This window comes from Bos indicus, chromosome 19 (assembly GCF_029378745.1).
Source record: "Bos indicus isolate NIAB-ARS_2022 breed Sahiwal x Tharparkar chromosome 19, NIAB-ARS_B.indTharparkar_mat_pri_1.0, whole genome shotgun sequence".
Classification (NCBI taxonomy): domain Eukaryota; kingdom Metazoa; phylum Chordata; class Mammalia; order Artiodactyla; family Bovidae; genus Bos; species Bos indicus.
In genome coordinates this window covers 25,755,524-25,783,027 of record NC_091778.1, presented here as the reverse complement: position 1 = coordinate 25,783,027, position 27,504 = coordinate 25,755,524, and the positions used below count along the sequence as shown (strand labels likewise).

The 27,504-nt window shown below is 53.8% G+C and overlaps 2 protein-coding genes and 1 non-coding gene across 5 annotated transcripts in view; 2 read left to right on the top strand and 1 right to left on the bottom strand.

Annotated features, from left to right (window-relative positions):
- CAMKK1 (calcium/calmodulin dependent protein kinase kinase 1) overlaps positions 1–19,619 on the top strand; it is a 29,808-nt gene extending 10,189 nt beyond the window's left edge. For both annotated transcript variants that reach the window (XM_019980863.2, XM_070772840.1), the window contains exons 5-16: positions 289–340; positions 589–722; positions 1,148–1,184; positions 2,015–2,036; positions 3,326–3,414; positions 7,272–7,471; positions 9,311–9,364; positions 10,083–10,156; positions 12,349–12,436; positions 12,654–12,782; positions 15,158–15,261; positions 17,528–19,619. In XM_019980863.2, coding sequence (XP_019836422.2) covers positions 289–340; positions 589–722; positions 1,148–1,184; positions 2,015–2,036; positions 3,326–3,414; positions 7,272–7,471; positions 9,311–9,364; positions 10,083–10,156; positions 12,349–12,436; positions 12,654–12,782; positions 15,158–15,261; positions 17,528–17,600 — 1,056 coding nt within the window. In that variant the 3' untranslated portion in view covers positions 17,601–19,619. The remainder of the gene's footprint in view (positions 1–288; positions 341–588; positions 723–1,147; positions 1,185–2,014; positions 2,037–3,325; positions 3,415–7,271; positions 7,472–9,310; positions 9,365–10,082; positions 10,157–12,348; positions 12,437–12,653; positions 12,783–15,157; positions 15,262–17,527) is intronic.
- Positions 19,620–23,039: 3,420 nt separating this feature from the next.
- Positions 23,040–23,112, bottom strand: TRNAG-CCC (transfer RNA glycine (anticodon CCC)). The gene has a single exon. It is a non-coding gene; the product is annotated as a tRNA-Gly (tRNA).
- Positions 23,113–24,868: 1,756 nt separating this feature from the next.
- Positions 24,869–27,504, top strand: part of NCBP3 (nuclear cap binding subunit 3) — a 28,964-nt gene continuing 26,328 nt past the window's right edge. For both annotated transcript variants that reach the window (XM_070772843.1, XM_019980865.2), the window contains exons 1-2: positions 24,869–25,078; positions 27,020–27,085. In XM_070772843.1, coding sequence (XP_070628944.1) covers positions 24,902–25,078; positions 27,020–27,085 — 243 coding nt within the window. In that variant the 5' untranslated portion in view covers positions 24,869–24,901. The remainder of the gene's footprint in view (positions 25,079–27,019; positions 27,086–27,504) is intronic.

Genomic DNA, 27,504 nt, shown 5'->3' with positions numbered 1-27,504 from the left:
CCCTGTCCCTACCAGAATGCAAAGGGAATGAGCTTCTTGACCCTGGGAATATGCAAGCAGAGGCTGGATGCCTCCGAGGGGAGAGCTCCAGAAAGGGTTGTTATGGGAAACAGGGGTAAGGCCTAAGGTTCAGTCATGGCCACCTCCCAACTCAGTGTAACTGCAGCCAGTCCACACGCTCAGTGCCACGTGCCCATGAGCCTTTCTGGACCGCAGTTCATATGTAACCAGCCTGTTCTAGCTCCTGGTGGCTCCATGTAAGTGACATCTCTGCTTCTCCCTCCTCAGGCCATGAAAGTTCTTTCCAAGAAGAAGTTACTGAAGCAGTACGGCTTCCCACGTGCGTATCTGTCTGGTCCTGTGCATGGGAGCTCCTGGCTTGGGGGCGGAGGAGGAGACCTCGGAGGCTAGCTTCGTTAGGACTGGGGGTGGACAGGGAGAGAGTGAGCAAAGGCCTGGTGGTGGGACTGTGCTTGGTGGGTTGAGGCCAAGGCCAAGGTCTTGCAAGATTCTTGCTTGAGGCTGGTTGCAGGGCTGTGATGAGGCCCAGCCTCCTGTGACAGGCTGGACTCCTGTTCCTGGTCACAGGTAGGCCTCCCCCCAGAGGGTCCCAGGCTGCGCAGGGAGGCCCAGCCAAGCAGCTGCTGCCTCTGGAGCGGGTATACCAAGAGATTGCCATCCTGAAGAAGCTGGACCACGTGAATGTGGTCAAGCTGATCGAGGTAGGTGGCAAGCCGATGAGGCCTATGGAGTAGCCCTTGGTGCAGGGGGCACCTGGCATAGACCCAGGGATTTTGCCAAGGGGGGTGTGCCAAGGGCAGGGCCAGAACCGGGATAGGGTTGGCCAGGGGGCTTCTGGGGTCAGGTGAGGCTGCTCTGGAATGTCCTCAGGTTCTCATGGAGGGAGACGAGCTGTTCCAGAGGCAAGAAGTGAGCCCCATGGCAGAAGGGGAGAGGGACAGGGTGCCATGTGGTGGACCAGGGTCAGGGGCCAGTGGTTTCTGAGGCCTCATCAGCCTCGTGCTGGCACAGTTCCTGCTCCATCATCTGGGGTGGTTGCAAAGCACACAGTGGGTCCTGGAGCTGGCAAGCACCCCTACCCCAAGCCTCCCCAAGTCCCACCCCCATGTCTGCTCCTTCTCACCAGGTCTTGGATGACCCAGCTGAGGACAATCTCTATTTGGGTGAGTGACCCAGCTCATCCCCAAAGTAGCTTACCCGGGTGGGTCCAAAGGCTCCCCAGGGACACACTTGACCTTCAGATGGGCCTTGTGAAATGCACTGACCTCCTGGGGACAGGGAGGAAAGACATGTTCTCAAGCCCCAGATTCTCTCCCCAGCCCTACTGAGCCAGACTCAGGATATCCAATTAGAGTCAACTAGTATTCCCAAACCCCCATGCCACTGATCGGAGAGACAGTGGATCAGGCAGATGCAAGAAGTAGGCCATGTGATGTGGGTTCCCAGGCCCTGTCTGATAACTCTGTGCCTCAGTTTCCTCACCTGTAAAATGGGGGTAGTAATGGTATCTACATTATAGGGTTGATGTGAGAAGTAAATGAGTTATTACGTGCAAGACACATTAGCTATTATTGTTAGTAATAGTAATACTGATGCTGTTACTTAAGTCCCTGGTGCTTGATTCAGGGTTGGGCTTAGAGGCTTTCAGGGAATGGGCCAGAAGCAACACAGGCTTAGGAATTAGAGGCCAAGGCTTTAGCCTCCACTCCCTCTCATACCTGCCCCTTCTCTGAGACTCAGTTTCCCTTGTTAGAGGGGTTCATGATGATGCTCCTCACTCGGCACCTAAAGTTCCAGTGAGGCAAGTTCACAGTAGACCCATTCTCAGCCATTATCTTCTCTGATACCCTGGGACCCCTCTCCTGTCTCTCCCTGGATGCCTGGATGCCTGCCCCCTCTCCCACCCTCCAGAAGGGGCAGAGATCTTGGCATCAGCTGTGTTTTCAGCCTGGCTGCAACTTACCTACTCTTCTTTTCTTCTCTTTTCTTTCAGTGTTTGACCTCCTGAGAAAGGGGTGAGTTCCCCATCGCGTTCAGGCAGGACAGGCCTTCCTTTCCCTCCCCGTATCCCTAATCCTAGGGTCAGCTACTCTAGTGAAAGAAAGAGGCCCGGGCTCTGTCCTTAGGGAGCTGTGGTCTGGGTTCAGGGGGTGGGGTGGGGGAAATGGGTGGGAAACGAGAGACCAAGAGGGTGATTCTTTGAAGGCTGGTGGGGTCAGTGAGGCTGGAATAGTCAGGGAGGCCTCAGGAAGAAGGGTGGATTTCCAGCCAGGCTTTGAAGAACTGGAAGAAGATTTTGATGCCGGAGTGAGAGAAGAAAGGAAAAGTATAGAGATGAAACTCAGCTCTCACCTGTATTCAAATCACAAAAGAGTTCTTTCAGTTTTACACGTTTTGTGAGGTAGCTGGGACTGCATTCACTCCCTTTTACAAGAGGGGAAGCTGAGGTTCAGAGAGGGTAAATGGCTTGCCCAAAGTCACACAGCGAGTTGCTGATGAAATCTAGGGTTCTAACTCATGTCTGCTTTGTCTAACCTTCTCAGGGTATGTGCAGAGCTGCAGACATAGAGTAGTGGGTGCAGGGCTGGGTGGACTGGGCTCCTTAACCACTAAGGTCTTGAATACAGTCTGTGACTTGTCTCTCTGTCTGGGAGGCTCTAAAGACCAGTTCTGGGAAGAGGCAGGGAATGTGTCCTTTAAGACTCAGGGGCTTTCAGCATTTTTGATCTCTGTTCCAAGTAAGAAATAAAGTTTTACATTGCCATTCATATCTGTAATTGAAACCAAAGTTTTCTAAAACAGTATATATCCTTATAACATGTGATATACTCTAGTATATAGGACTTTATTAGAAAAAAAAGAAAAAGCAGTAGCCACCCACTAAATTGAGTTCATGACCTTCTTGGTCCTGGACCTATAGTTTGAAAAACACAGCTGTAAATGGAATCTTTGCAACTGTCTGATTGTTGATAATTAAGTACTTAGAAGAAGACATACCGAACCAATCAGAAGTAAGATAAAGATAATTTGAAATTGTAACGATTGAACAGGGATATTTGCATCTATGTGTATTTTCAAATTTTCTTTATATGAGAGAAAAAGCTACTGTGTTCCAGGGACCCATCGAGCTTAGAGGGCTCCTGAAAGGTCCCAGGGAGTTTGTAGGGCCCAGTGAAGGGGAACCTGCCATCTGCTTTTGCTCATCCTAATTCCAGCTAAACACCCCCCCGCCCCCCGCCGCCCCACGCTCCGCCTCCTCCCCCGCTCCGCCCCCCCCCCCACCCCCGCCTCGCCCTCCCGACAGGCCGGTCATGGAAGTACCCTGCGACAAGCCCTTCCCCGAGGAGCAAGCTCGCCTCTACCTGAGGGACATCATCCTGGGCCTTGAGTACTGTGAGTGAGGGGCTGCCTGCCCCCCTGGGCTGGGGACCCGAGAAGGGGACACGAGAAGGGTTGGAACCCAGGCTGAGCCGGCTCTGAGCCGTACCTGTCAGTCAGTGTCGATCTGCCAATCATCTTTAGCTGGGGGCGGGTCAATGGGCCTGTGGGTGGGGCCGAAACGTCCTGAACAGGTAGGGTAGCGGCAGATTTCACTGGGCATGCGCCAAGTCCTCCTGGGAGCCTGCTTATTACCGCATAGGTGGATGTTCTTCCTGTATCTCAAGCTTAGCCTCTCACAGGGCATCAGGAGCTGTGAGAAGGAGTTTGTGTCCAGCTGGTCGAGGAAGAGTCAGTCCTGGCATGGAATCGGTGGGTGGCAGCAGAGTGGGTTTATTGTGAGGCCCCCTAAGGTGATGGAGAGCTCAGCCTCCAGGTTGAGCATCACCTCCGGGCTCAGCATCACCTCCTCTCCAGGTGATGTTAGCTTAGCCTCTGTCTCGAATTCATTTATTCATTCATTTGTCCATTTATGGGTACCTAGTAAGTGCCAGTTGGGGGCATGTAGATGTCAAAGACCCAGAAGAGATCTCCAGGATCTCACAGCCTAGTGGGAGAGACAGGAACCTAAGCAGTGCTTGCCAAGGCTGGGGAGGCACAGGAGCTGTCAGAGAACTAAGGGACCAAGGGAGGCTTCCTAGAGGAGACCACTTATAAGCAGGGTTCTGAAGGGTGAATAGGAGTTCACTGGCCAGTTTGAGGCATGGTGGGAGGGTGTACCATATGGCAGCAGCATAGAGGGGAGTAGGCATGTACTGTCTGAGAAGGGAGAGTTCAGTTTGTTTGAGTCTAACCAGGGAGCCAGGGATGGGGAAAGATGATGGAAGCAACTGTCCAGGCCACACCTTGAGGGCTGGGAATGTCTCTGCAAAGGACTTTCATGATTTCATCCTGTCAGCCTTGTGAGACCCAGAGGGCTTCAAGCAGGGGAGAGGAGTGATCGGATTTGTGTCTTAGAAAGCTCTGTCTGGCAGCTGTGTGGCAGCTGGATGGAGGGCAAGAGGTGGCCAACTGGTTAGGGAGGAGGCTGGTTTTGCAGCCCAAGTGACAGATGGTGAGTCCTGGATTAGGGCTGCGGCAGTGGGAAGCAGATGTGAAGGAGGTGGGGTGGCCAGGACCGGGTGACTCTCTGGTCATAGGGAGAAGGGAGCCTGCACGCACCTAGGGTCCTGGCCTGTTTTGGGGAGTGGGATACATCCCCCCTCTGAAACCTCAGCTTGGTTTATCAGAAGCATCTTGTCTCCCTAGGGGACCAGGTGAGGGCCAGCTGAGGTTTGACCTGCAGCAAATGTCTATCTCATTTGAGCCACTCCAGTGCCTTCATGTTAATGCTGTCTTTGTACATATGGAGAAACTGAGGCACAGAGAAAGAGGGCTTTGCAGAAAGTCCCTACAAGGGCCTAGAGGTGTGAGAGGAGGGCATTTCAGCCTGGTGTGGTTGCGGCAGACACAACCCTACACCAGCTTGGCTTCCACCCACTTCCTGTCCTGGGCCTGTTGTCTCTCATCCTCTCTCTGCAAAAAAAAAAAAAAAAGCCAAGCTGATCCCATCTGACTCTTGGGTAAAGCCTCATCAAGACCTAGCTAATCACAGTCGATGAAGGGCTTTCTGGAGTGGATAGGACAGCACCAGGGGCTGGACAGGCAGACAAATGGAGACAGTGGGTGCTGGAGGCCCATCTTGTGATTCCGTGCCTGAGAAGGGGGAGTTGAGGCTCCCGGTGCTCTGGGAGGCTCAGGCCTGACTCTCGCAGACAGGGCGAGTGCAGCCGTGCAGGTAGGAGAAGCAGTCGGGTCTGGAATATATCTGAGAGGTCCACCTCGTAGGACTTGCTGATGAACTGGATGTGAGATTTGACGGAAAGAGGGGTTTTTGGCTGAGCAACTGGTATTATGGCCATTAACCAAATGGGAAGGACTAGACAGGGAACAGGGTTGTTTGTTTGATGGTGATTGCAGATAGAGAGGTCAAGTTCTGAATTAAATATGTGTTTGGGGGACTTCCCTAGTGGTCCAGTGGTTAAGACTCCATGCTCCCAATGCAGGGGGCGTGGCTTTGATCCCTGGTCCAGGAACTAAGATCCTGCATGCTGCATAGTATGGCCAAAAACCAAAAATGTGATTGAGAAATATCGGGATATATATTGAGATGTCTGCAGGATGTCCATTTGGATAAAGAGCTGAGAATTCAAGGGAGAGGCTAGAATTTGGGAGAGGCTAGAATTTGAGTCCACTTTCCATGGTCAAATACAGAGCCTCCTGAGCCTCATGCTCGAATGGGTGTGTGTCAAATGCTTCATGCGCATCTGACACATAGGAGGAGAGTGCTGTAGGGTCGTGGGTTCTGTTGTTATTATTTTTTTAAAATAATTTTTATTTATATATTTGTTTTTGGCTGTGCTGGGTCTTCATTGCTGCCTGGGCTTTTCTCTGGTTGCCGTGAGCGGAGGCTGCTCTGTAATTGCGATGTGCGGGCTTCTCATTGTGGTGGCTTCTCTTGTGGATCGAGGGCCTCCAGGTGCGTGGGCTTCAGTAGTTGTGGCTCCCAGGCTCTAGAGCACCAGGCTCGATAGTTGCAGCACACGGGCTTAGTTGCACTGTGGCATGTGGGATCTTCCTGGATTAGGAATCGAACCTGTGTCTCCTGCACTGGCAGTCAGATTCTTTACCGTTGAGCCACCAGGGAAGCCCTTCTGTTGTTAGTATTATATGACCCTCACTCCTTCTGCCCCCCACCTCCAGCCACCCTCTCCTTCTCCTCTCCCCTCCCCTGCCCTCCTTCCTGTTCCATCTTCCCTTGTCTCCATCATCCCAGGATGTGTTGGTCCAGGGGAAGGTATTTGCTGAGTGGCGAGCTCATAAGTGCATGGCTGTGAGTGAAGTCAGTGCCTTTTCTCTGCTGGGACATCTCTGGTCATCTCAGTCTGAGCTGCTCGTCTCTTCCCAGGAATGCTGGACCCAGGAAGCAGGGTGGGCACTCAGCCTACTAGAGAAGGCTGACCATAACCCCAGCCATGTTCATCCTGGAGGTCCCAAAGCCTGGCATGCCCTCCCTCTCCAAAACCCCATTGGCCCAGAGTCCAAGGGCTGAGGGCAATACCTCTGCAGGATACCCCACAAGCCTACCCTCAGTCCAAGAAGCAGTGGCAGCTGTGACAGGCTGGGTAGGGGAAGGAACTGGAGGCAGGTTTATTTGTTTAATTGATTTATTTAGCTGCGCGATGTCTTAGTTGCGACACACAGCGTCTTCAGTCTTCGTGTGGCATGCAGGACCTTATAGTTGCAGCATATGAACTCTTAGTTGTGGCATGTGGGATCCAGTTCCCTGACCAGGGATCGAACCTGGGCTCCTTGCATTGGGAACATGGAGTCTTAGCCACTAGGCCACCAGGGAAGTCCCAAAGTATGGAAAGATTCTGATGGGCTTTGAGCCTGCAGATGGCACTCACATGGGAGGGGGGCAGGGAGGGCCTATGGAGACCCTCTTCCCCCAGTTTCCTTTGACGTCCACTCAGTGGCAGGGGCCTTGACTGCCATGGAGAGAGCACCGGGCTTGGAGTCCCAAGATTCCTAAGAGTCCAGGCTTGGCTCTGTTACTAACAGCCTGAGTTAGTGTCTTCACTGCATAGCTGAGCAGGGGGCCCTGACATCCTCTTCCAAGGTCCTCATGAGACGAGTGTGTGCAGGGGCCAGGAAGTCTCAGCTGCTTCTCTCCTGGAGCTTGAGGCCGCCTCCTGGGCCAGGCGAGGGCCGAGGGGGCAGTTTTGGGTGAAGGGGCCGCAGGCCGACGCTCGAGCTGCCTCTCTCTGCAGTGCACTACCAGAAGATCATCCACAGGGACATCAAGCCATCCAACCTGCTTCTGGGGGACGACGGGCACGTGAAGATTGCTGACTTCGGCGTCAGCAACCAGTTCGAGGGGAACGACGCTCGGCTGTCCAGCACGGCTGGGACCCCAGCATTCATGGCCCCTGAGGCCATTTCTGACTCCGGCCAGAGCTTCAGTGGAAAGGTGGCCCCCAGGGTCCAGTCTGGGTTGGGGTTTAGATGGAGGGGTGGGAGAGCATGTTATGCCATCCCATGTCCAATCTGGGGGAGCCAGGGTCCTCGTGTCTCAGGAGTGAGCACCAAACACGGCCCTCTCCCCCAGGTTTGCCTTTTCCTGGCAAACAAGAACCCCAGCTTGGGTCTCCTCTCTTTCTCTGGCACAATGGCCCCCTGCAGAAATTTCTCATCAGCTGCTCTGTGCTGAGTTCTGGGCTAGGATGTGGAACAGTCAGAGCTTGGATGGCTCAGCTCCCTGCCCTCTGGTCATGGTGAAAGCTCTTGTCTAGGGGGATGTCGGAGGCTCCCCTGACTTCTTGGGCTATGGCAGTATTTGAACTAGGCCTTAAAGAACGGAGAGAATTTACAGGAGGTGAGGTCCAGAGAACATACCAGAGAACTGAGGGGTGCAGTGGCATTTGGGCAGAGTTTAGAGGGTCTGGAGTGTGGGCTTGGTCCTAAGTGACAGAGGCAGTGGCAAGGCTTTCTGAGCAGAGGCTGTGTTCTGTGTCCCCGGGCACACAGCCTGCTGTCCCCTGTGGAGTGCTGGCTGCCCCCCACCGTGGTTCTGCCATGGAGGAAATGGTTGAGGAGTTTGGACACGTGTGTTGATATGGAGGTCAAGAGAGGGATGTAAATAGAGACTTTTTTTTTTTTAATTTTTATTTTAATTAATTTTTATTCGAGTAGAATTTATTTACAATGTTGTGTTAGTTTCAAGTGTGCTGCAAAGTGAATCAATTATACATATATACATATTAAGTCATTCCCATATAGGTCATTTTATCCCAGTTGCCTTTTCACTGTGGAAGTTGTAGACATTATCCCCCCTTTATGGCTAAATACTGCCAGGGATGTTTTCTGAGAACAAGGACATTCTGTTACATAACCTCAGTAGAGTTATGAAAGTCAGGACATTTATGATCAATAAAAGACTGTTACCTAAGCGACCTAAACGACCTCACTCAGATTTCATCAGTTACCCCCATCCTGCGTCCTTTAATGCCTTTTCGTTTTCTGGTTCAGGATCCAATCCTGGGTCAGTTACTGCATTCACTTGTCCTGTCTCTTTGGGGCCCTTTAATCTGGAAGAGTGGCTTAGCCTTGGCATTTGCGAAGAGAACAGGCCTGTTATTTTGTAGAATGACATCAGTTTGCATTTGCCTAGTGTTCCCTGATTGGATTCAGATGAGGCATCTGTGGCAGGAATGTGTAGGTAGAGATTTGAGGATCACTCACATAAGAGAAAGTGGATATGAGAAGAGGAAGTGGGGTTCCAGAAGCGGGAGCTTGTAGAGACAGGCCACATTCGAATCCAGGGTGCAGGGGAGCCCCGAGGGGTTGTGGAGGTGACTGAGGGCCAGGGGCTGTTCTGGTGTCAGAAAGAAGGTGGATGGTGGCTTCTCCAGTGGATCATCAGCAAGAGGGATGACTTCTCAAAGCCAGAGCTGGTTTAGCAAGTATAAATTCAATATTCTGGGGTGCATCAGTGTTATAGGTACTGCAAATGTGACCTTGTAGACGAGGTGGGTTTTGCACTGTTCTCTTGGAAACATGTCTGGTTTGGGCCCATTCCAAGGAGACTTGGAAACCCTGGAGGGCAGGGGCCCTGCTCTGGCCATCCACATGTCCCCAGTGCTCAGCACAGGGTCCGGCATAGAACAAGGGCCTGGGAGTGTTTGTTGAGTGAATACATGACTGGGGAAGGAGGTCTCCTGCTTGCCCTCTCCCATGGCCCACTGGATCTGGGTGAGCAAGGGGTGTGTCTGTTCCTTTTGGGGGACTGATGGGAACTGTTTCTTTCTAGGCCTTGGATGTGTGGGCCACAGGGGTCACGCTGTACTGCTTCGTCTATGGGAAGGTGAGTGCTGGGTGGGCTGGCAGAGCCGGGGCCAGCCCACACCCCTGGCACCATGGATTGGGCGAGCTGAGCCAGGATGCATGATAGATGTAGGCTGTGCCTTTGCGTCCTGAAGTAAAGTGACTTTGAAAGAGCCCACTCAGCTCAGAGATGATGGAAGGAAAAGGGGCGTTTCTATTTTTCTCATGTCCCCTTGTCCCCTTGAGGGGATGGATTCATGTTCAGGAGTCCTGGGTCAGCAGACTTCCCATAGAGGTTAGATGGTGGTCTTAAACACCACTCCAGCCTGAGCGCTCCCTGTCCTTCTATCCTTCGATGCCATTCATTCATTCACAAATTCACTCAATCCTTCATTCATTCAACAAATCGTCCTGGACACCTGCTCTGAGTCAGGCCGGACCCCCGACCTTGACATGGCCGAGATCCCTGTCCAGAGGTGTTCCCACTCCAGGGACCGTGCTGAGGCACAGGACGGAATCTCGGGGAGCACGTTCCCAAACCTTAGGCCCCGGCAGTGCAGGCCTTGCCGCGAGTGGCTGTTACGCTGGCGGGTACACAGTGTCCCTCCATGACACATCCATTCAGTCCACGTTTGTTGGGCATCTCCTGTGGGCCAGGCCCTGATGAGGCCCCCCTACCCCCATCTCATGAGGAGCCCAGAGCTGCCCCCAGTGGGCTGAGGCGCTGGGCCCGCATTCTTTGTCTCTTCCCCCTGCAGTGCCCGTTCATCGACGATTACATCCTGGCCCTGCACCGCAAGATCAAGAACGAGGCCGTCGTGTTCCCTGAGGAGTGAGTTGTCCAGTTGTCCACCATGGGCCCCGCCCACCCCCAGGGAGGCGTGTCTGAGTCTTAGCAGAGCTTTTGTCTTTCCAGGGCCCCGCCCCAGCCTGCAGACCTGGAGGTGGGGGTGCTGCTCCCTGGGAGCAGACAGGGGGTGATGTCAGAAGGTCCCAGATACCTGAGTCAGATCTCCTTGTACAGACAGGAACTCTGAATCCAGGAGTGGGACAGGGATGACCCCAGGTTACATGTTCATCTGCTCCTTCACTGAAGGCCTCCATGAGATCAGTGACATCATGCCCACATAGACCCTGCACCCATGGGGAATTTCCACCTTCTCCACACAGGGTGGGGGGACTTCATGGTGCCAGTGTGCTCCCCCATTTCACAGATGGAAAAGTGGAGGCTCAGTGGGCCTCGGACTTGAAGCCACTCCTTCCGCCCTCCCCCTTCCTTTGCGACTGAGGTCCCTGAGCCCAAAGGGACTGTTTGGAGAGGCCCCCCTGTGCTCATTCAAGGTTCTGATCAAGATGCTGGTTACCACGGCAGCCGGCCTGCGGACCCAGCCTTTACATTTTAGGGCCCTTTTGCCTTGTGCTCAGAGTGCCCCAGGCAGGTCAGAAACCAACGTGGGAGCTGTCCTCTGTGCTCCTACCCCCTCTCGCCCAAAACTTCCTGTCTGGCTCCAAGCCTTGGTGAGTCCACCGCTTACATTTTTTTGGCTTGGTTGCCAAGGGCACCTCCTACCTGGTTCAGTCCTCCTCCCTGTCCAACCACCATGGTCAGGCAGAGTGACCCTATAAAGCACAACACATCTCACCCTATCTCCTGCTTCAAGAACAGGAGCGCCCTGGCCCGGGCATTCAAGGACCCCCGGGTCCCACCCGCTGTTCACCCACCACATGGCTCCCCGCCCCCCAGCTGCCGCCCCCACAGCACTGGCTGGTCCCTTTCCTCTGACTGCCGGGCTTCTCGTCCTTCCTCCTGCTTTGTATCCTCCCCAGCCCAGGAGTTTTAAAAGGGATTAGGAATCTAGGCCAGCAGAGGGAGCGAAGGTCATAGTCCTAAGAGTAGGCTCCTTCTGCCAAGAATTTAAGTAGCAGTGAAGCCTGAAGCCTGGGCAGAGCCGGTTGAAGCTGATGTGGGCTGAGCCCTGCACCCTCCCCACGAGCCTTGGCCCTGCCTGCACTCTTGGTGCGGGGTCGGGGTTGGGGGTGAGGTGGGGTGATGCGGGCCTTGGTTTCCTTCTCTGTCCAGTGGGTATCCTCCTGGCTGCCTCCCTGGTGGACGAAAGGAGAAGATGGGGGTGGGGTGAGTGGGGCTGAAGGCCCCCTGGAGCCTCATAAAGCGACTCTTCTCACATTATCCTCATCATCTCTGCCCTCTGCGGGCGGGTGTCCAACACCCACGGGAGCCTGTTTGTGTGTCTGTGACCTCTGCCCCCTGAGGGTGACTGCTTTACGTTGTACTCAGGGGAGAAGGATATCCGTACCCTTGTTCTGAAACTCTCTCCTTCCACCTTGGTGCCTTGGGGGCGTCTCTCCTGTCCTGCCCTCTGAGACCTGAGGGTCAGCAGTGTTTCTGCTCTGTGTGTGGGTCCTCAGTCATGTCTGACTCTTTGTGACCCCATGGACTGTAGCCCGCCAGGCTCCTCTGTCCATGGAATCTTCCAGGAATACTGGAGTGGGTTGCCATTTCTTTTTTTTTTTAATATAAATTTATTTATTTTAATTGGAGGCTAATTACTTTACAATATTGTATTGGATTTGCCATACATCAACATGAATCCGCCACGGGTGCACACGTGTTCCCCATCCTGAACCCCCTTCCCACCTCCCTCCCTATACCATCCCTCTGGGTCATCCCAGTGCACCAGCCCTGAGCATCCTGTATCATGCATCAAACCTGGACTGGCGGTTCGTTTCACATACGATATTATACATGTTTCAATGCCATTCTCCCAAATCATCCCACCCTCGCCCTCTCCCACAGAGTCCAAAAGACTTACTCCGGGGGATCTTTCTGACTCAGGGATCAGAGAGTCACTAAGAGTCTCTGGCATCTCCTGCATTGGCAGGCGGGTTCTTTACCACTGAGCCATGTGTCAATTCAGGGAAGCCTGGAGCAGGGTAGGGTGGAGAGGTGGGAAGGAAAGGACCATCAGCTGTCTCTCCCTCGTCTCCTTCCTTCCTCTTTTTTAGGCCAAAGGTCAGCAAAGAGCTCAAGGACTTAATCCTGAAGATGCTAGACAAGAACCCTGAAACGAGAATTGGGGTGCCAGACATCAAGGTTGGGAACCAGAGGTGCTGGGCCAGGCTGGGCCGCAGAATGCAGGCCTTGGTTTCCCCATTTGGGGAGCCTTACACTGGAGGCATGTGTGTGCTGGGTTGGGGCTTGTGGCCTTTGGGCCCTCAAGGGGACTGCTGGTGCAATGCCCAGGTCCTGGCATTTGCTGGCCAGTGTCTATCACCGGTGGCCCTGACCCTCCCTATCCTCTCCTCCACAGTTGCACCCCTGGGTGACCAAGAATGGGGAGGAGCCCCTTCCCTCGGAGGAGGAGCACTGCAGCATGGTGGAGGTGACGGAGGAGGAGGTGAAGAACTCGGTCAGGCTCATACCCAGCTGGACCACGGTGGTAAGTGGATGGGGGCAGAAGGCGCCAACTCCTGGGAGGGCCTGGCAGCGGGCGTGGGCACCACCTGAGACTTGCTCTGTGCTGGGCCCGATGATGGGACCGACGGCTTTCTGCTTGGCCAGCCCCATTGCTGGGCCCAAGGCCACTGTTTCACTGCAGACCCACGGGAACAAGGTCACGCTATTCAGTCTCATGGTAGAGAGACCAGGAGGCGTGGTGAGGAGAGTGAATGATTTAAATATACTGGCCCTTGCTGAGTGTCAACATTCACCACAACTGGAGAAGCATTTCCTTCCTTCCTTCCTAAGGTTTATTGAACTTCTGCTATTTTCCAGGCACTGGACTAGGTGCCAAGGACATGACAGGGGAAAGGCCTCGGATGCCTTTGATTTGGAGAAGTGACCCCGGGGCCCCCGCACATCAGGCAGACACCACCTGTGTGCTCCCCCTGCTCTCCTGTCAAGTTTTAGATGTTCTCATCCTCCTCTGGACATCTTCCACCTTAACAGTTGGAAGTTATTAACATAGCCCCTGATGGCCATCTGTTTTTTTTTTTTTTTTTGGTGGCGGGGGCAGGGGACACTGAGAGTCATGGCCTGCCCTGTGCTGAGGTTTCATGGTGAGTCAGGGTGAGCACGATGCCAGGAGAGCGAGCTGGAGCCTGTGCCGGGGGTGGGGTCTGGTCTGTGCACTTCATGCCTCCCTACTGGGTCCAGGCCCAGCTAGGGCCAGCAGGCTAAAGGTTCCTGAACTCCACAGAGCTCCGGGGCTGTATGGAATCCCTGGAATTATCAGCTCCTATAGCAATGGCACCCCACTCAAGTACTCTTGCCTGGAGAATCCCAGGGATGGTGGAGCCTTGTAGGCTGTAGCCCATGGGGTTGCTAAGAGTTGGACACGACTGAGCGACTTCACTTTCACTTTTTACTTTCATGCATTGGAGAAGGAAATGGCAGCCACTCCAGTGTTCTTGCCTGGAGAGTCCCAGTGACGGCAGAGCCAGGTGGGCTGCCGTCTATGGGGTCACATGGAGTCGGACATGACTGAAGCGACTTAGCAGCAGCAGCAGCATAGGGTCCATACTGCCACATCCCTGGTCTTAGCTACCATCATCTCTCTCCTGAACCAGTGGAATTGCCTCCCAGCTTGTCCCCCTGATTCCACCCTTGCTCCGGTCCCCCTACAGTAAATGCTCAGCTCAGCAGCCAGGGTGGTCTGGTGACCTGGTCATGTCACTTCTCAGCTCAGACCCTGCATGGCCTGCCTGTCCCCCTTTCCCTGCCAACCTCCTCTCTTCCCTCCATTCTCTTGGTTCCAACCATGCACCACGGAAGCTGCTGCCCCAGTGCCTTTGAACATCCTTTCCCTCTGACTGGGACACTCCAGCCCCAGTGTCCACAGAGCCGCTTCCTCACTCCCTCCAGGTCTTCATTCCAGAGTCATCTTGTGAGACGAGACCCTTCCCAGCCCCCTTATCAAAAATTCCATCCTCCTCTTTGTCATACCTTATCCCCCTTCCTTGTTTTATTTTTTCCACCTGAGCCCTTACCACTAATGAACATATGTTCTAGTCATCTGTCTTATTTATTGCCTGTCTCTGCAACTAGAATATAAACTCCATGCTGCTGATGCTGCTAAGTCGCGTCAGTCATGTCTGACTGTGCGCAACCCCATAGACAGCAGCCCACCAGGCTCCGCCATCCCTGGGATTCTCCAGGCAAGAGTACTGGAGTGGGTGCCATTGCCTTCTCCGATAAGCTCCATGAGGGCAAGAATATTTGACGCAGTGTGCTCCCTGTGCCTAGAATAGTGTCTGGCATATGTAGGCACTCAATATAACACTTATTGATAGAAAGAAGGAAGGAAGAGATGAAGACAGCCCTGGCGCCATGCACACGTGTGAGAGTTTATGTGCATGTGGGCAGGGGGGATGGAGCTGTCCTTATAGCGGGAGGAGGGACAAAGTCACAGAGTCAGGGATAGGGGCCTGTCCTCTGTCGACATCCCCCCACTCCACTGCGCAGCCCAAGACAGCCTCTCCTCCACTCCATCCTTCCTGCGCAGCCAGAAGGCATTTCCTTATTGCACTCCCTGTGCCCTCCGCCTGGTGGTCCAGATCCTTCCTGGTCCGCTACCGGTCTCAGTGTCCCCCACGCACCAGGCTCCTCACCGTTTCCAGAATCCACCCTCAACCACCTTCCCTCCATGCTCTTGCCCTTTCCTCTGCTTGGGATGCTCCTCCTCGTCCTGTCCCAGGAAAGGGAACCTCAGCAGGGCCACCCAGCTGCCTCCCCGTCTGGAAGTCAGAGTGGAGGCTGTCTGTGTGTCTGGGAACCTGGGGGCCTGTGTTCCTCATGCTGATCCATCCTCCCCAGATCCTGGTTAAGTCCATGCTGAGAAAGCGTTCCTTTGGCAACCCGTTCGAGCCCCAGGCACGGAGGGAAGAGAGATCCATGTCTGCCCCAGGAAGCTTACTGTCGTAAGTACTGGTGGGCTGAGGCCTGCCGGGCGCTCCCTGGGGTGGGGTGGGGGCTGCGGCACATCCCCTCACTCTGAGCATCACCAGGCTGAGCCCCGAGCCTGGGGATTCAGCCAGGCCTCACAGCAGGGCCCCGCCTGCACCTGCGTTCTCAGCCCCTGGCAGCCTAGTTGAGGTTTCCAGACAGGCCTCAGGTCTGCTCTTTGTAGAAGGCTGGCTTGTCTTGGAGGCAGGAACTGCTTCTTCCTGGTCTGGGGGAGCGTTCGCTGCTTTTCTGAGTGGCCTGTGCGATCTCTGGTCATTGCTGAGGCCGTGCGCCCAGTCAGCACTTTGTAAACGCTTATCCAGCAAGTAAGGACAGGCTGGCCGATGACAACGACGGCCAGGAAAAAGGAACCCCCATGGCTGCAGGCTCCCTCCTGAGAGTCAGGCCTGTGCATTCACCACCTCCTGAGAGAGGGCCAAAAAGCAGTTCCCCAAACCTCCGTGAGCCCTGTCCTCAGCACTTCCGCCTTCTTCCACTGAAATAAAAGTCAGTTTGGGGTGCCAGCGAGCCCTGCTGGAGTTTGTGCAGAGACCCACAGGGAGAAGGCAGTGAGGGGTCCTGGGCCTTGGGGAGCACGCCTTCTCTGAAGAGCATGTGGGGAGGTGCAGCCCCTCCTCCCCGCAGCCCCTTCATAGGCTACAGGAAGGCGTGCTCCCCAGGGAGGTGAGCAGCAGCCACTGTCCATGTTCCTAGGCCTCTCAGGAAGGGGCAGTTTCGCTTGTGCCATCCAGGGGCCCAGATGTTGGTTTTGTTCATGTAAGGCCACCTTCTTGTAAGTGGGCTCTTCAGACTATTGAGTCCCATCATTGTGGACGAGCTGGTGTCTGCTCCCTGACAGAGGTTTCTCACCCTCAGGGAGGTCCCTGTACCAACCTCGGGCCCTCCTCTTGACAAAGGAGGGTTGCAGGTGGGGGCCTGGGAGAGGCCTTGACTGTCCTGAGCTTACCGCCTGTTCCCTGTGAAGTGGCCAGGCCTGGGAGACGGAGTCCTTGTCCTCCTCGGGATCTGCAGGCCACAATGCTAGAACTGGGTTTCGTGTAGGGGACCATATATCTACCATCCAAATGGAGCCACTTTGGAGAGTGAAAGAGAAAGCTATTGCTAATTATGTCCAGACAGCAGGCAGAACTAAGACCAGAGGGGCAAACCTGAACATCTGGTCTCTAGCTAAGTGCCTATGACTCAGCGCCCCCTGGTGGTGGGACAGGCCAGTCACAGACTAAGGACACATCCAGCCCAGGTCAATGACGGGCACAGGGCTGAGCGCCAAGGGTACAACTGAGCAAGGCAGCCATTGTTCTTTTATTGACACGTTAGTGGGGAGACAGGTCAGTTCCTTCATCTGGACTGTGAAAGGATGGGGCTTAACATTTCCTAGATATAAAAATTCTAATTCTGTGACACAGGCTTCCCCAGTGGCTTAGTAAAGAATCTGCCTGCAATGCAGGAGCTGCAGGAGACACAGGTTCAATCCCTGGGCTGGGAAGATCCCCTGGAGGACATGGCAAGCCATTCCAGTATTCTTGCCTGGATAAGCCCATGGACAGAGGAGCCTGGTGGGCTATGGTGCATAGGGTCACAGAGTTGGACATGACTGAAACAGCTTAGCATGCACACATGTCACAGGTTTAGTTTTGAAAAGTAGGTTTTACCCCATCAGAGTCCCAACATTTATCCTTGATTGACTCTGTTCTTTATGCTTTAGGATAACTCTATAGTAGAATTAAATGGGATGGATCCTTTTTAAAGATACCAAAACCCATTTATTAATCTTTTTTTTTAAAGGCCCTGGCACGGGGTTGTGGGGGGGGGGGGGGTGATATCAGGATGATAATGGGAATCTACTGAATATGGGACAGAATCCCAAGACTGATGGGTAGAATCTGTCCTGTGAACAAAGAAAAAGCAAAACCAAAGCCCTCCTACCCTGGACCATGGGGCCTGAGCCAGGCCATGTCTGGTCAGATCTGGCAAGGCTCCAGAAGTCAGGGTGGGAAGTCTAGACTTCCTTTCCAAGCAATAGGGAGCCATGGAGGGTGGTGGGCTGAGACTATGGGTGGGGAACCAGCAAGGGACCACAGTGCAGGGTGGCGAGACTGAGCTGAGCTTGGGGGATTTGAGAGATGTGGATAAAAATGCCTATGAGTGTATATGAGCGTGTCCTCCTGCATGCATGTTCTGACCTCTGAGGTCCCTCTGCCCCTGGTGTCCCCTGAACAGGAAAGACGGGTTTGGCGAAGGAGGCAAAAGCCCAGAGCTGCCCGGTGTCCAAGAAGACGAGGCTGCGTCCTGAGCCCCCCGCATGCGCCCAGGGCCGCCCGGCAGCACGCTCATCCCGCGCCTCCAAAGGCCCACCGCCCTCATGCCAACAGCCGACCCTGCCGGCAGGGGGCTAAGGACTGTGGCCCCTCTCCCGGCCCTCCTCCCCCGTCTGCATGACCTCCGCGCGCACGTGTCCAGGGACAGGATCGGAATGTGTGTCACCTGGGGTGTAGGGGGTGGGTAGGGCTCCCACAAGGCCTTTCTCTTCGTCCTGGCTCTCCCTGGCGGGACTCATCCTTTGGGGAAGCTCGGTGCCCGTGATGCCTTAGAAACCCAGCCCGGCCGGTTGGCAAGGCCCAGGGGCAGGAGGCAGGAAACAAGGAAGGCGAGCGGGAAGCCTGCAGAGGCCAGGTGGGCGTGGCTCAGCGGCCGCACGCTCGAGGAGGGGCGCACGCTGCCCACCTCCGGGGGGCGCTGTCGGAGCCCGTGTCTGCGGAGAACACTGGCGTGGAGGCTCTGAGTCCTTGGTGGGTAGTCCTGGGCCTCGCTGGGGCTGGGGCCAATGTCGGAGAATCCAGATTCCTTTTTCTTTTGTTTGTCATCTGGTGGGGGAGGCAGGTGCACAGCCCTGCTTGGGAACACCTAATGAGCTGTGGGTGGTCCCCAGCGTGCCCACCATTCCTTGGCCACCAAGTGGATTGGACTGACCGTCCTGGATCGTGTTTCAGCCCTCTCCGCAGAAGGGGCCAAGTTGAGGCTTTGAGCAGAGAGGCCTGAACCAAGAGCATCACTCTTCCCTGCGCCTCTGTCTCTCCCGCGGTGGCTCCCTAGAGCTGCGGCTGCAGAAAGACATTGCAGGGCTGACATTGACCGAGGGCCCTGGGCTCACAGGCCTGTGGGCTTAAAGATGGTAAAGTCACAGAAATCAGATCATCAGCCGGCCTCCCCATCTGGCCCCAGAAGCTGCCCTCACATTCCAGCGCCCAAAGGACCAACTGCCCAGGTTGGAGGCTGCACTAGAGGCCTAACCCTGGTGAGGTATGCACTCGGGCAGTTGCCCACAGAGAGGTGGGCCTTTTGTTACTGCCTCACCCCGACAGTCATCATCCTGTCTGCTCAGAGCTGGAGCTGACTTCTCTCTGGGATCAGTGCCTGGCTGGTGGCTCGGCCTTGGACTGACCAAATGCTCAAGAGACTGACCCCCCCGAAGGAAAATAAAGCAGGACTCGGATCCCTGCCCTGAATACATGAGCCAAACAAGGGATTTCAGTCGCCTGCACTGGGTTCGTGTGGCAGGAGTGCTCTGTTGAGAGGAAAGAAGGCGGGGCTGGAGGAACGGTGCCTCCCGCGTGTTCTCTGTGCCTGTGGGTGTACGTCGCTCCTCCGCACACGCGCCCGTGTGTGCCCATCTGCTGCACACAGCATGTCTTGCACTGGCAGATGCATCTGTAATATACTTTCTATGTTTATTTAAGGCTCTGAGCAGAATGCGGCCCGTTGTCACTGGGTCCATGTTTCTCCCTGCTCCTTTGCACTAAGTCATTGTAACCCAGGGCTTAAACGATGATTTGGTACTGTTCTTCAGAACACTTTTATGGAGTTCATGGGAGGCCATTCACAGAGCAGCATGTTTTCCTTCAGCATCTGTGTGCTGAGACCTGGAGGGTAGGGGTTTCAAGGGCACCTCACCACCACCTTGCAGGCTCACAGTGGGCTTAGCCTCACTGGGGCCCAGCTTCATTGGGGTGGGTCCAGCTTCATTGGGGGTGGGCCCAGCTTCATTGGAGGTGGGCCCAGCTTCACTGGGGGTGGACCCAGCTTCATTGGGGGTGGACCCAGCTTCATCGGGGTGGACCCAACTTCTTTGGGGTGGGCCCATATTCACCCCATTGCTGAGGGTTTTGGTTGGCATCATTGTTTCTGAATGTAGCACAAGGGATGGATAAACTCCATAAGAGTGTTTTAAAAATTAACTTCCCAGGAAGTGAGTTAAAATCAATAAAAGCCCTTTCTTGAGTTTAAAAAAAAAACACAGACTTGTATGTACATTTTCTGCATCTGGATGTGTTCTTTCTCACCAGCTGGCTTTGCTACCTTTTCTGCAGGGGTCTGAGTAGGAAAACAGGGGGAGGAACTCTGAGTGTGGAGGAGGCTGGAGGGCTGGAGGGAGGGGTGATTGGGAAGGCAGCTACCTTCCCAGCACGATACCGCCAATGCTGCACCGAGAGGGTTGATTTGAAGAGTGAGGGGCTACAGTTCAGGATGTGACTCAGTCTCCTTGGTGGGTCCTATGGCTCCTGCTTGGAAAGAACAGGGTGTTTGGGAGCCGATCGGCAGCCCCTAAGGACATCCTGCCTGTTTCACGGGGGCCCAGGGAGGCCAAAGTCTGCTCCTGGGGAGCCAGTGCTACTCCTCATGGGGCTCAAGTCCCAGGTGGGCACTCACAGGAGTCCCTGTGCCACGGGCCAGTGTCCTCCTGGTGCCTCTTAGCCTTGGGCACTGGTACCAGCTTTTTGGCTTCCTTTGTAGCTCAGGTGGTAAAGAATCCATCTGCAATGCAGGTGATGTGGGTTCGATCCCTGGGTTGGGAAGATCCCCTGGAGAAGGGAAAGGCTACCCACTCCAGTATTCTGGCCTGGAGAATTACATGGATTCTACGGTCCATGGGGTCTAAAAGAGTAGGACGTGACTGAGCAACTTTCAGTTTTACCAGCGTTTTGGACCCAGCAGCTCCCCTCTCGTGGAAGGCCTCTCCATAGCCATGATGAGAATAGTCATCATTGGGGTACTTCCCTGGTAGTCCAGGGGTCAAGGCTGCCCCTCCTAATGCAGAGGGTGTGGGTTCGATCCCTGCTTAGGGAGCTAGATCCCACAAGCCACAACTAAGAGTTCACATGCCACAACTAAACCCTGGGGCAGCCAATACGTATTTTTTTTTAAAAATGATCTACCCCGCCCCTCAATTTTGGACCCACCATCTCTCACTTCCTCACTGGTCTCTGGCCTTGGTCAGTGCTCCAATCCATCTTCTTACAAGCAGCCAGTGATCTTTGGGCACCCACCTGACCACATCCACCCCTCTCAGAACCCTTCCGAGCTCCCTACAGTGCTCAGCCTGGGGTTTGAGGCCATTGCCATCAGCCCCGAAGGCCTCCCTGTATGCTCTCCTGACCCATGCCCCACCTACCCCCTCTCCTTGCTCCCCATGGCTCCTCAGACTCACCCACTCCTCCCGGATGTGGCCATTCCCCCTCCCCGCTTCTGCTCATCGCTGTTGGCCCCTCCCTCCAAGGCCTATTCTGCGGTGGGAAAAATCCTCAGGCTGGTTCATCCCCAGCGCTGGTCACCAAATCTCCTGCCTGGGTCTGACAGTCCAGTTTGTCATGTGTTCCAGGAGCTCTAAATGGGACCGCGATGTCATTTCGCCACGAGGACAGCCACTCTATGTGCCATACTAAGGTCAGGAAACTGAGGCTCAGAGTCACACTCGTGAGTTAGGGAAGAGCCAGGCTAGAGCCCAGGTCTCCTGCCCCCACCGCCACCCAGGTCTTCCCATGTCATCTGTCAGGAAAACCAAGAGCTCTGCACACCTGGAAGAACTAGGAAAAATCAGAGATGGGGGTTGCACTCCCAGGCCTAACCACAGGGTGGAGGTGAGTCCAGGCCAGGGTGCCCAGCTGAAGGCTTGAGGCAAGTCCAAGCTTTACCGTGGAAGGTCCTGATTTTTTGCAGAGAATGTCTTTGGGCTCCGAATTCCATAGGCACTGTGCCTGGTCTCTCCTCCCCCCAACCTCTATCATCCTATATGGTCTCAGCCTGAAGGAGAGGAGGGATGGGTGGTCAGGGCCACTGAGAGGCCCAGTATTCCCAGGGAACATCCAGACGCATACTGGGACCCATATAAACAGTTCACAGGTTCTAGAATCACTCCCCTAAACACAGACTGGCACATCCACATAACCTCCCCTCAGGAAAACAAGCAGACCCATCTATGGGGCTTCCTCCTGGGCCCTGGGATTCCACTGAGGGAGGCCAGGGAACAATGTGGTGGGCCCTAGGAGTCAACTGGGGCCCAGAAGGAGACCAGGAGGGGCTGGGAGGAGACTGTCCTCTGTCCCACCTGCAGAACAAAGCCCTGGTCACTCCCTGCACTGCATCAGCCTCCTGATGGTCTGGGTGTCCATGGCTTAAATGACACTTCCTGTCCCTGTCCCTTCCTGCACACACACACCCCTGGATCTGCCCTCTGGGGTCTCAGACACATCCATTTTTCCAGCTAGGATGACCCAGGGAACAAAGTCTGGGTCCTCTCACTCTCCAGGACAGCTGACAGTTTATCATTAGCCCATGCCAGCTCTGTGGTCAACTTCCTTGCCCTTTCCATCTTGCCTTCCCTGCCTAGACCCCCACCATCTCCAAGTCACCTCCAGGAAGCCTTCCCTGGTCCACTGTCCCAGAGGCACCCTTGGCATGTGGTCTGGTGTCTGGTCCATCTGCTACAAGACTGGAAACAGGGCTCAGGGGTTGCAGCCTTGTCCACTGACTGTGTCACTCCCTGATCTGCCGTGGTGAAGACCATTCAAAAAGCATCTTTCAACTAAATCACAAGAACAGGGCCTCCCTCCCACCCAAGGGCCTCCCTCCCACCCATCCCCCACTTCGGGAATCCCATTCTGTCCACCTGATCCCTAGGAAGTTCCTTCCCTGGCCTGTATATCTCTGGCCTTTGCTGGTCATCACCTCCTGCTCCTCAGCTTTCTGACTAGCTCAGGTCTCCCCTTAACCATTTATCCAATTTCTACTCCGTTGGCTCTCTGAAGGCTACTCCTTTATACTCCCAGGCATTCAAAAAGAACCCCCTTTGCCTTCTCACTCAAACACGCTCTGCACAGGCTCCGTCTTCCCTCTCGCTGCCTGGTTCACTCTGCCCCGTCCCCAGCAGGGCTGGTCACTGCTTGGCCTAGTCATAGCACATGCTCTTGGCTGATACTCTCTGCACTGACAGCCTGTTGACCCACTGGTCTTTTGGTCTCAAGACCCACCCCCTTGGCCCAGGCACAGGTCCACACTGAAGGAATGATCTCACAACCACAGGGAACCGAAACACGGGAAGCAGCTGGTTAAACTTCTCTACCCTCAGTCTCCCCCAGGTCCAGGGGATCAGCCTTGAGGCGAGGAGCTTTCCTGGGAGAGGATCCGCATGCTCCCAGGTGCTCTGGTCTTCTTTCAGCTAATCTTGCCAACTTCCACCTGCCTTCCTGAGAAACTACACCCCAAAAGGGAGAGAGGGCTCCCAGCTGTGGTTTGCCCTCTCCCACTCTCAATTCAGCCTAAACAGCAGTTATCAATGTGGCTAGAATTTCCTAGGGAGCTTTTTTTTTTAATTAATTAATTATTTTAAATATTTACTTGGCTGTGCCAGGTCTCATTTGTGGCACGTGGCATCTTCCTTGTGACATACAAGCTCTAGTTCCCTGACCAGGGATCGAACCCAGGCCCCCTGTATTGGGAGTGCAGAGTCTTAACCACTGGACCATCAGGAAGTCCCTCCTAGGGAGCTTTTAAAAAATCATCCACCCCTAGAGATTCTGATTTAATTGGTCTGGGATGTAATCTGGGTGTCAAGGTTTTGTTGTTGTTTTAACAAACAGACTTTATTTTTTGAAACAGTTTGAGGTTGACAGAGAAATTGAGTAGAAAGTATAGAGTCCCATATACCCTCTCACCCCCGCCCTGACCCAATTTCCCCTGCTAGTAATCTTGCCTTAATGTGGTACATTTGTTATAACAGATGAGCTAATATCAATACGCTATTATTAGCTAAAGTCCACAGTTTACTGTGCGGTTCACTTTTTGATTTGCACGTTCTATGAGTTTTGAAAAATGTATGTCATGCATCCACCATTACAGTTAAATACAGAATAGTTTCACTGCCCTAAGAATTCCTTGTATTCTACTTGTTTATCCCTCCCTCACCACCACCACCTCCCCTCATCGCCATCTCCCCCAGTGCTTGGCAATCACTTCTCTTTTTTTAACTGGACTCAGTGCATAATCCTTTCAGCGTCTAGATGATTTACAATTCTTTAAATTATTTTAGAAATTAAGATAAAATTGGCATATACCATTGTATAGGTTTAAGGTGTGCATGATGTTGATCTGATATATTTGTATTGCAATAAGATTGCCATTGTAACAGGAGCTAACACCTCTGTCTTGTTATAATTATTCTTTCTTTCTTTGAGAGGAATAGAGTAGCTTTGTTACTTTTCCAGGCAAAGGGGGAACACAGCAGGCTCGCACCTCAAGAACTGTGCCCCCTTCCCTGGTAAGTAGGGAGAGGTTATATAATCATTGTTGTTCAGTCGATCAGTTGTGTCCACCTCTTTGCAAACCCATGGACTGCAGCGTGCCTGTCCTTCACCATCTCCTGGAGCTTGCTTAAACTCATGTCCACTGAGTCGGTGATGCCATCCAACCATCTTGTCCTCTGTCGTCCCCTTCTCCTCCTGCCTTCAACCTTTCCCAGCATCACGGTCTTTTCTAATGAGTCGGCTCTTCGCATCAGGTGGCCAAAGTATTGGAATTTCAGCTTCAGCATCAGTCCTTCCAATGAATATTCAGGGTTGATTTCCTTTAGGATTGACTGCTTTGATCTCCGTGCAGTCCAAGGGACTCTCAAGAGTCTTCTTCAGCACCACAGTTCAAAAGCATCACTTCTTTGGCACTTAGCCTTCTTTATAGTCCAACTCTCACATCTATACATGACTACTGGAAAAACCATAACTTTGACTAGATGGACCTTTGTTGGCAAAGTGATGTCTCTGCTTTTTAATACCTGTTTAGGTTTGTCATAGCTTTTCTTCCAAGGAGCAAGCGTCTTTTAATTTCGTGGCTTGCAGTCACAATCCGCAGTGATTTTGGAGGCCAAGAAAATAAAACCTGTCACTGTTTCCAATTTTTTCTCCATCTATTTGCATGAAATGATGGAACAGGATGCCATAATCTTTTTCACTCTCCTCTTTCACCCTCATCAAGAGAGGGTGTAGCTATTTTCTAAGCCCAGACTGCACTAGGCAGTCAGCTCAGGGACCGTCCTCTACATCAGGCCCTGCCCCGGTTTCCCAGTCGGTCCCGCCTCTTCTTCACCAGATACAGCTCCAACCGGCCCTGCGTCCCTCCTGCCACCAGGGGACGCCGGAGCCTAAGAAGGCTTTCTGACCGCAGAAGGCGACGCTCTAGGTAGCGGCGGCTGCTCCGCGGCCAGTGGCAGCGACGCTCTAGCCCGCAGTGTGCCGGGCGGGCTCTCAGTGGTGCGGCCGGCGGGCGGCGATGGCGGCCGTACGGGGCCTGCGAGTGTCGGTGAAGGCGGAGGCCCCAGCGGGGCCGGCCTTGGGGCTCCCGTCGCCTGAAACGGGTTTGGACCGAGGCGAACCGGAGCCCATGGAGGTGGAGGAGGGCGAACTGGAGGTCGTGCCGGTTCGGCGCTCGCTGAAGGAACTGATCCCGGTACGGGCGGGGGGCGGGGGCGAGGAGGAGGTCGCAGAGCGAGTGTCCCGCGCCCGAGCAAGCCGGAAGGGGAGGCGGCCGGGGCCGGGGGGAAGTCTGGGGAAGGGGGCACCGGGGCGAGCGCCCTGGGGGCGGGGGCGCCAGACTGGAGCAGAGACGGGGGAGCGAGAGAAAGGACGCCCGGGCGCCCGGAAATGGGTGTTAAGGGGGCTTGAGGAGGAGGGGTCGGAGAGATTGGGGGGGTAGTTGAGATCACCCCCTTCGCTGCCCCTCCGAGCCGTTCTGTGCAAGAGGGCGAGTGAGGAGGGGTAGGGCTTGTCTGGGGGGTGCAGTTTGAGATAAAGAGGGAGCCCCCCCTGGCGGGGACACAACCTGGAGCGGCCAAGAAGGAACTGTCGGGGAGCGGGGCGCTGGCATCCTGCTCCGGTTTAGCTGGTGTTTGTTAAACAGAGCACCCGCGGTTTCCCTCGAGAGGGCTGGGCTTGTCAGCTGCAGAAACTCAGTGTTTCTGTTGTGACTTGAGGGTCATCTCGTCCCCGCGCGCCTTCACTGCTACACCGTGCCTCCAGCATCTCACCCTTCGTGGAATCAGAACATCAGCGAGCCAGCAGTGGTCCTTGGTCCCTCTCTTCTGTCACAGTAGGAATGACGAGAGGTGTTTTGCTTGTCCTTTGGTGGTCTGATGTCCGGTTCTTAGGGCTGGTCTCAGGCCTGCGTGGCTCCTCTCCAGTATTGGTACTTAATTTCTCATCTGACCTCGTCCACTTTTTTACCATGTCTGCAAGTGTTGCATTTAAACTGAAATTATGGAAGAAGGTTTTTAAAAAAATGTAGGAGCACTACAGATTGTAAATTATAATGACTCTGGCAACAAAGTTAACATAGTGGTTTACATGTTATCATTTAAATATCACGGAAGTTGTGAAGTAGATGTCATCCCTTCATTCATTCCGTTGGACCTGTACTGTTGCATCCCCACACTTTGTGGCAGGCACAGTCCTAGCCGCTTGATCAAGGTCAGACTCTGTCCTGGAGTTTATGTTCCAGTTGGGGGCCACAGGTTAACTAATAATTTCCCATAGTGGTGAATGCTGTGGAGAAAATAAAACATGTTAATGGGATGGAAGAGTGCAGAGGGAAGCTGTGGAGAGCAGGAAGCAGAATGCCACAAGATCACCAGGAAAGTCCTCTGGATAGCGACATTTCAGCTGGACCCTAAGTGACAGAAAGGAGCTACCCATGTGCAGATCTGGAAGAGTTTGTTCCCAGCAGGGGCAACTTAGTAAACCCAGAGGCTCTGAGATGAGAACAAGATTGATTTATTGGAGAAACAGAAAGTTCTATAGCACAAGTAGAAGAGCAGTAAAAGAGATCAGAAAGGTAGGCAGATGCCACAGAAGAAACCCAGGTCCAGAGAAGCCAGGGGACTTGTACAGTGTCTTGTAACCAGTGAACCTTAGAGCTGTGATTTGAGTCCCCCGGCTGCAGAGTCTCATTGTGTTTTCATTGCACAGTGTAGCGTTTCCCCCAGAAGGTCGAGGTGAGCCTGGACTTTCTGCGTTTCAGTGAAGACTTGTGCCACATCTGGTGGCCTGGCACAATGAATTTGTCCATTCTGAGCTGGGGAGATGAGTGACTGTACCTCATCTTGGGTATTTCTCACGAATGCCTTTGGATTTTCATTTACACGGATACCTTCAGTAGATGGAATTACTTTAGGTTGTGGACAGGCTCTGATTTAGAAAAAGCTTCTTGGTAGAGTGGTTGATTGCTACCATGGAGTCGCTGGGACAGGCTTCCTCATAATAAAGGGTTGTCAGGGTGGGGAACAGATTGCTGAAAGGAAGACTGTCCAGAAGGAATGGGTTGTCAGGCTGTTGTTTATCATGCGCTTGTCCTCAGTTGCCTGTTAGCATTTCTCACCCATCCCCTTCGTGTTAGGACACAAGCAGAAGATATGAAAACAAGGCTGGCAGCTTCATCACCGGCATTGATGTCACCTCCAAGGTAAGATACACCGTGATTCATTGATTCATTTTGAGAAGCGGTTGAACTTAATGAGCAAGTCCCTAGGACTTACAGAGCAGCAGTTATTCTTTACCACCTTTTTTTGTCGTTGTTGGATTAAGCCTTTGTAAGTTTATATTTTGTGTTTCACAGTGATGCCTGAGAACATTCAGGCAGCATTTGTGTGTTCTTGAATCCATAAGAAGATAAAGTAACTAGACGCCTGTGCTTAACCATGTCCAAGAAAAAGTTCTGTTTGTTCCTTTTCCATACATATGTATCTGGCTGTGTCATGCCTTAGTTGTGGCATGTGGGGTCTTTTGATGCCGAGCACAGGCTTAGTTGCCCTGCAGCATGTGGGATCTTAGTTCCCCCACAGCATGTGGGATCTTAGTTCCCTGACCAGGGCTAGAACCTGG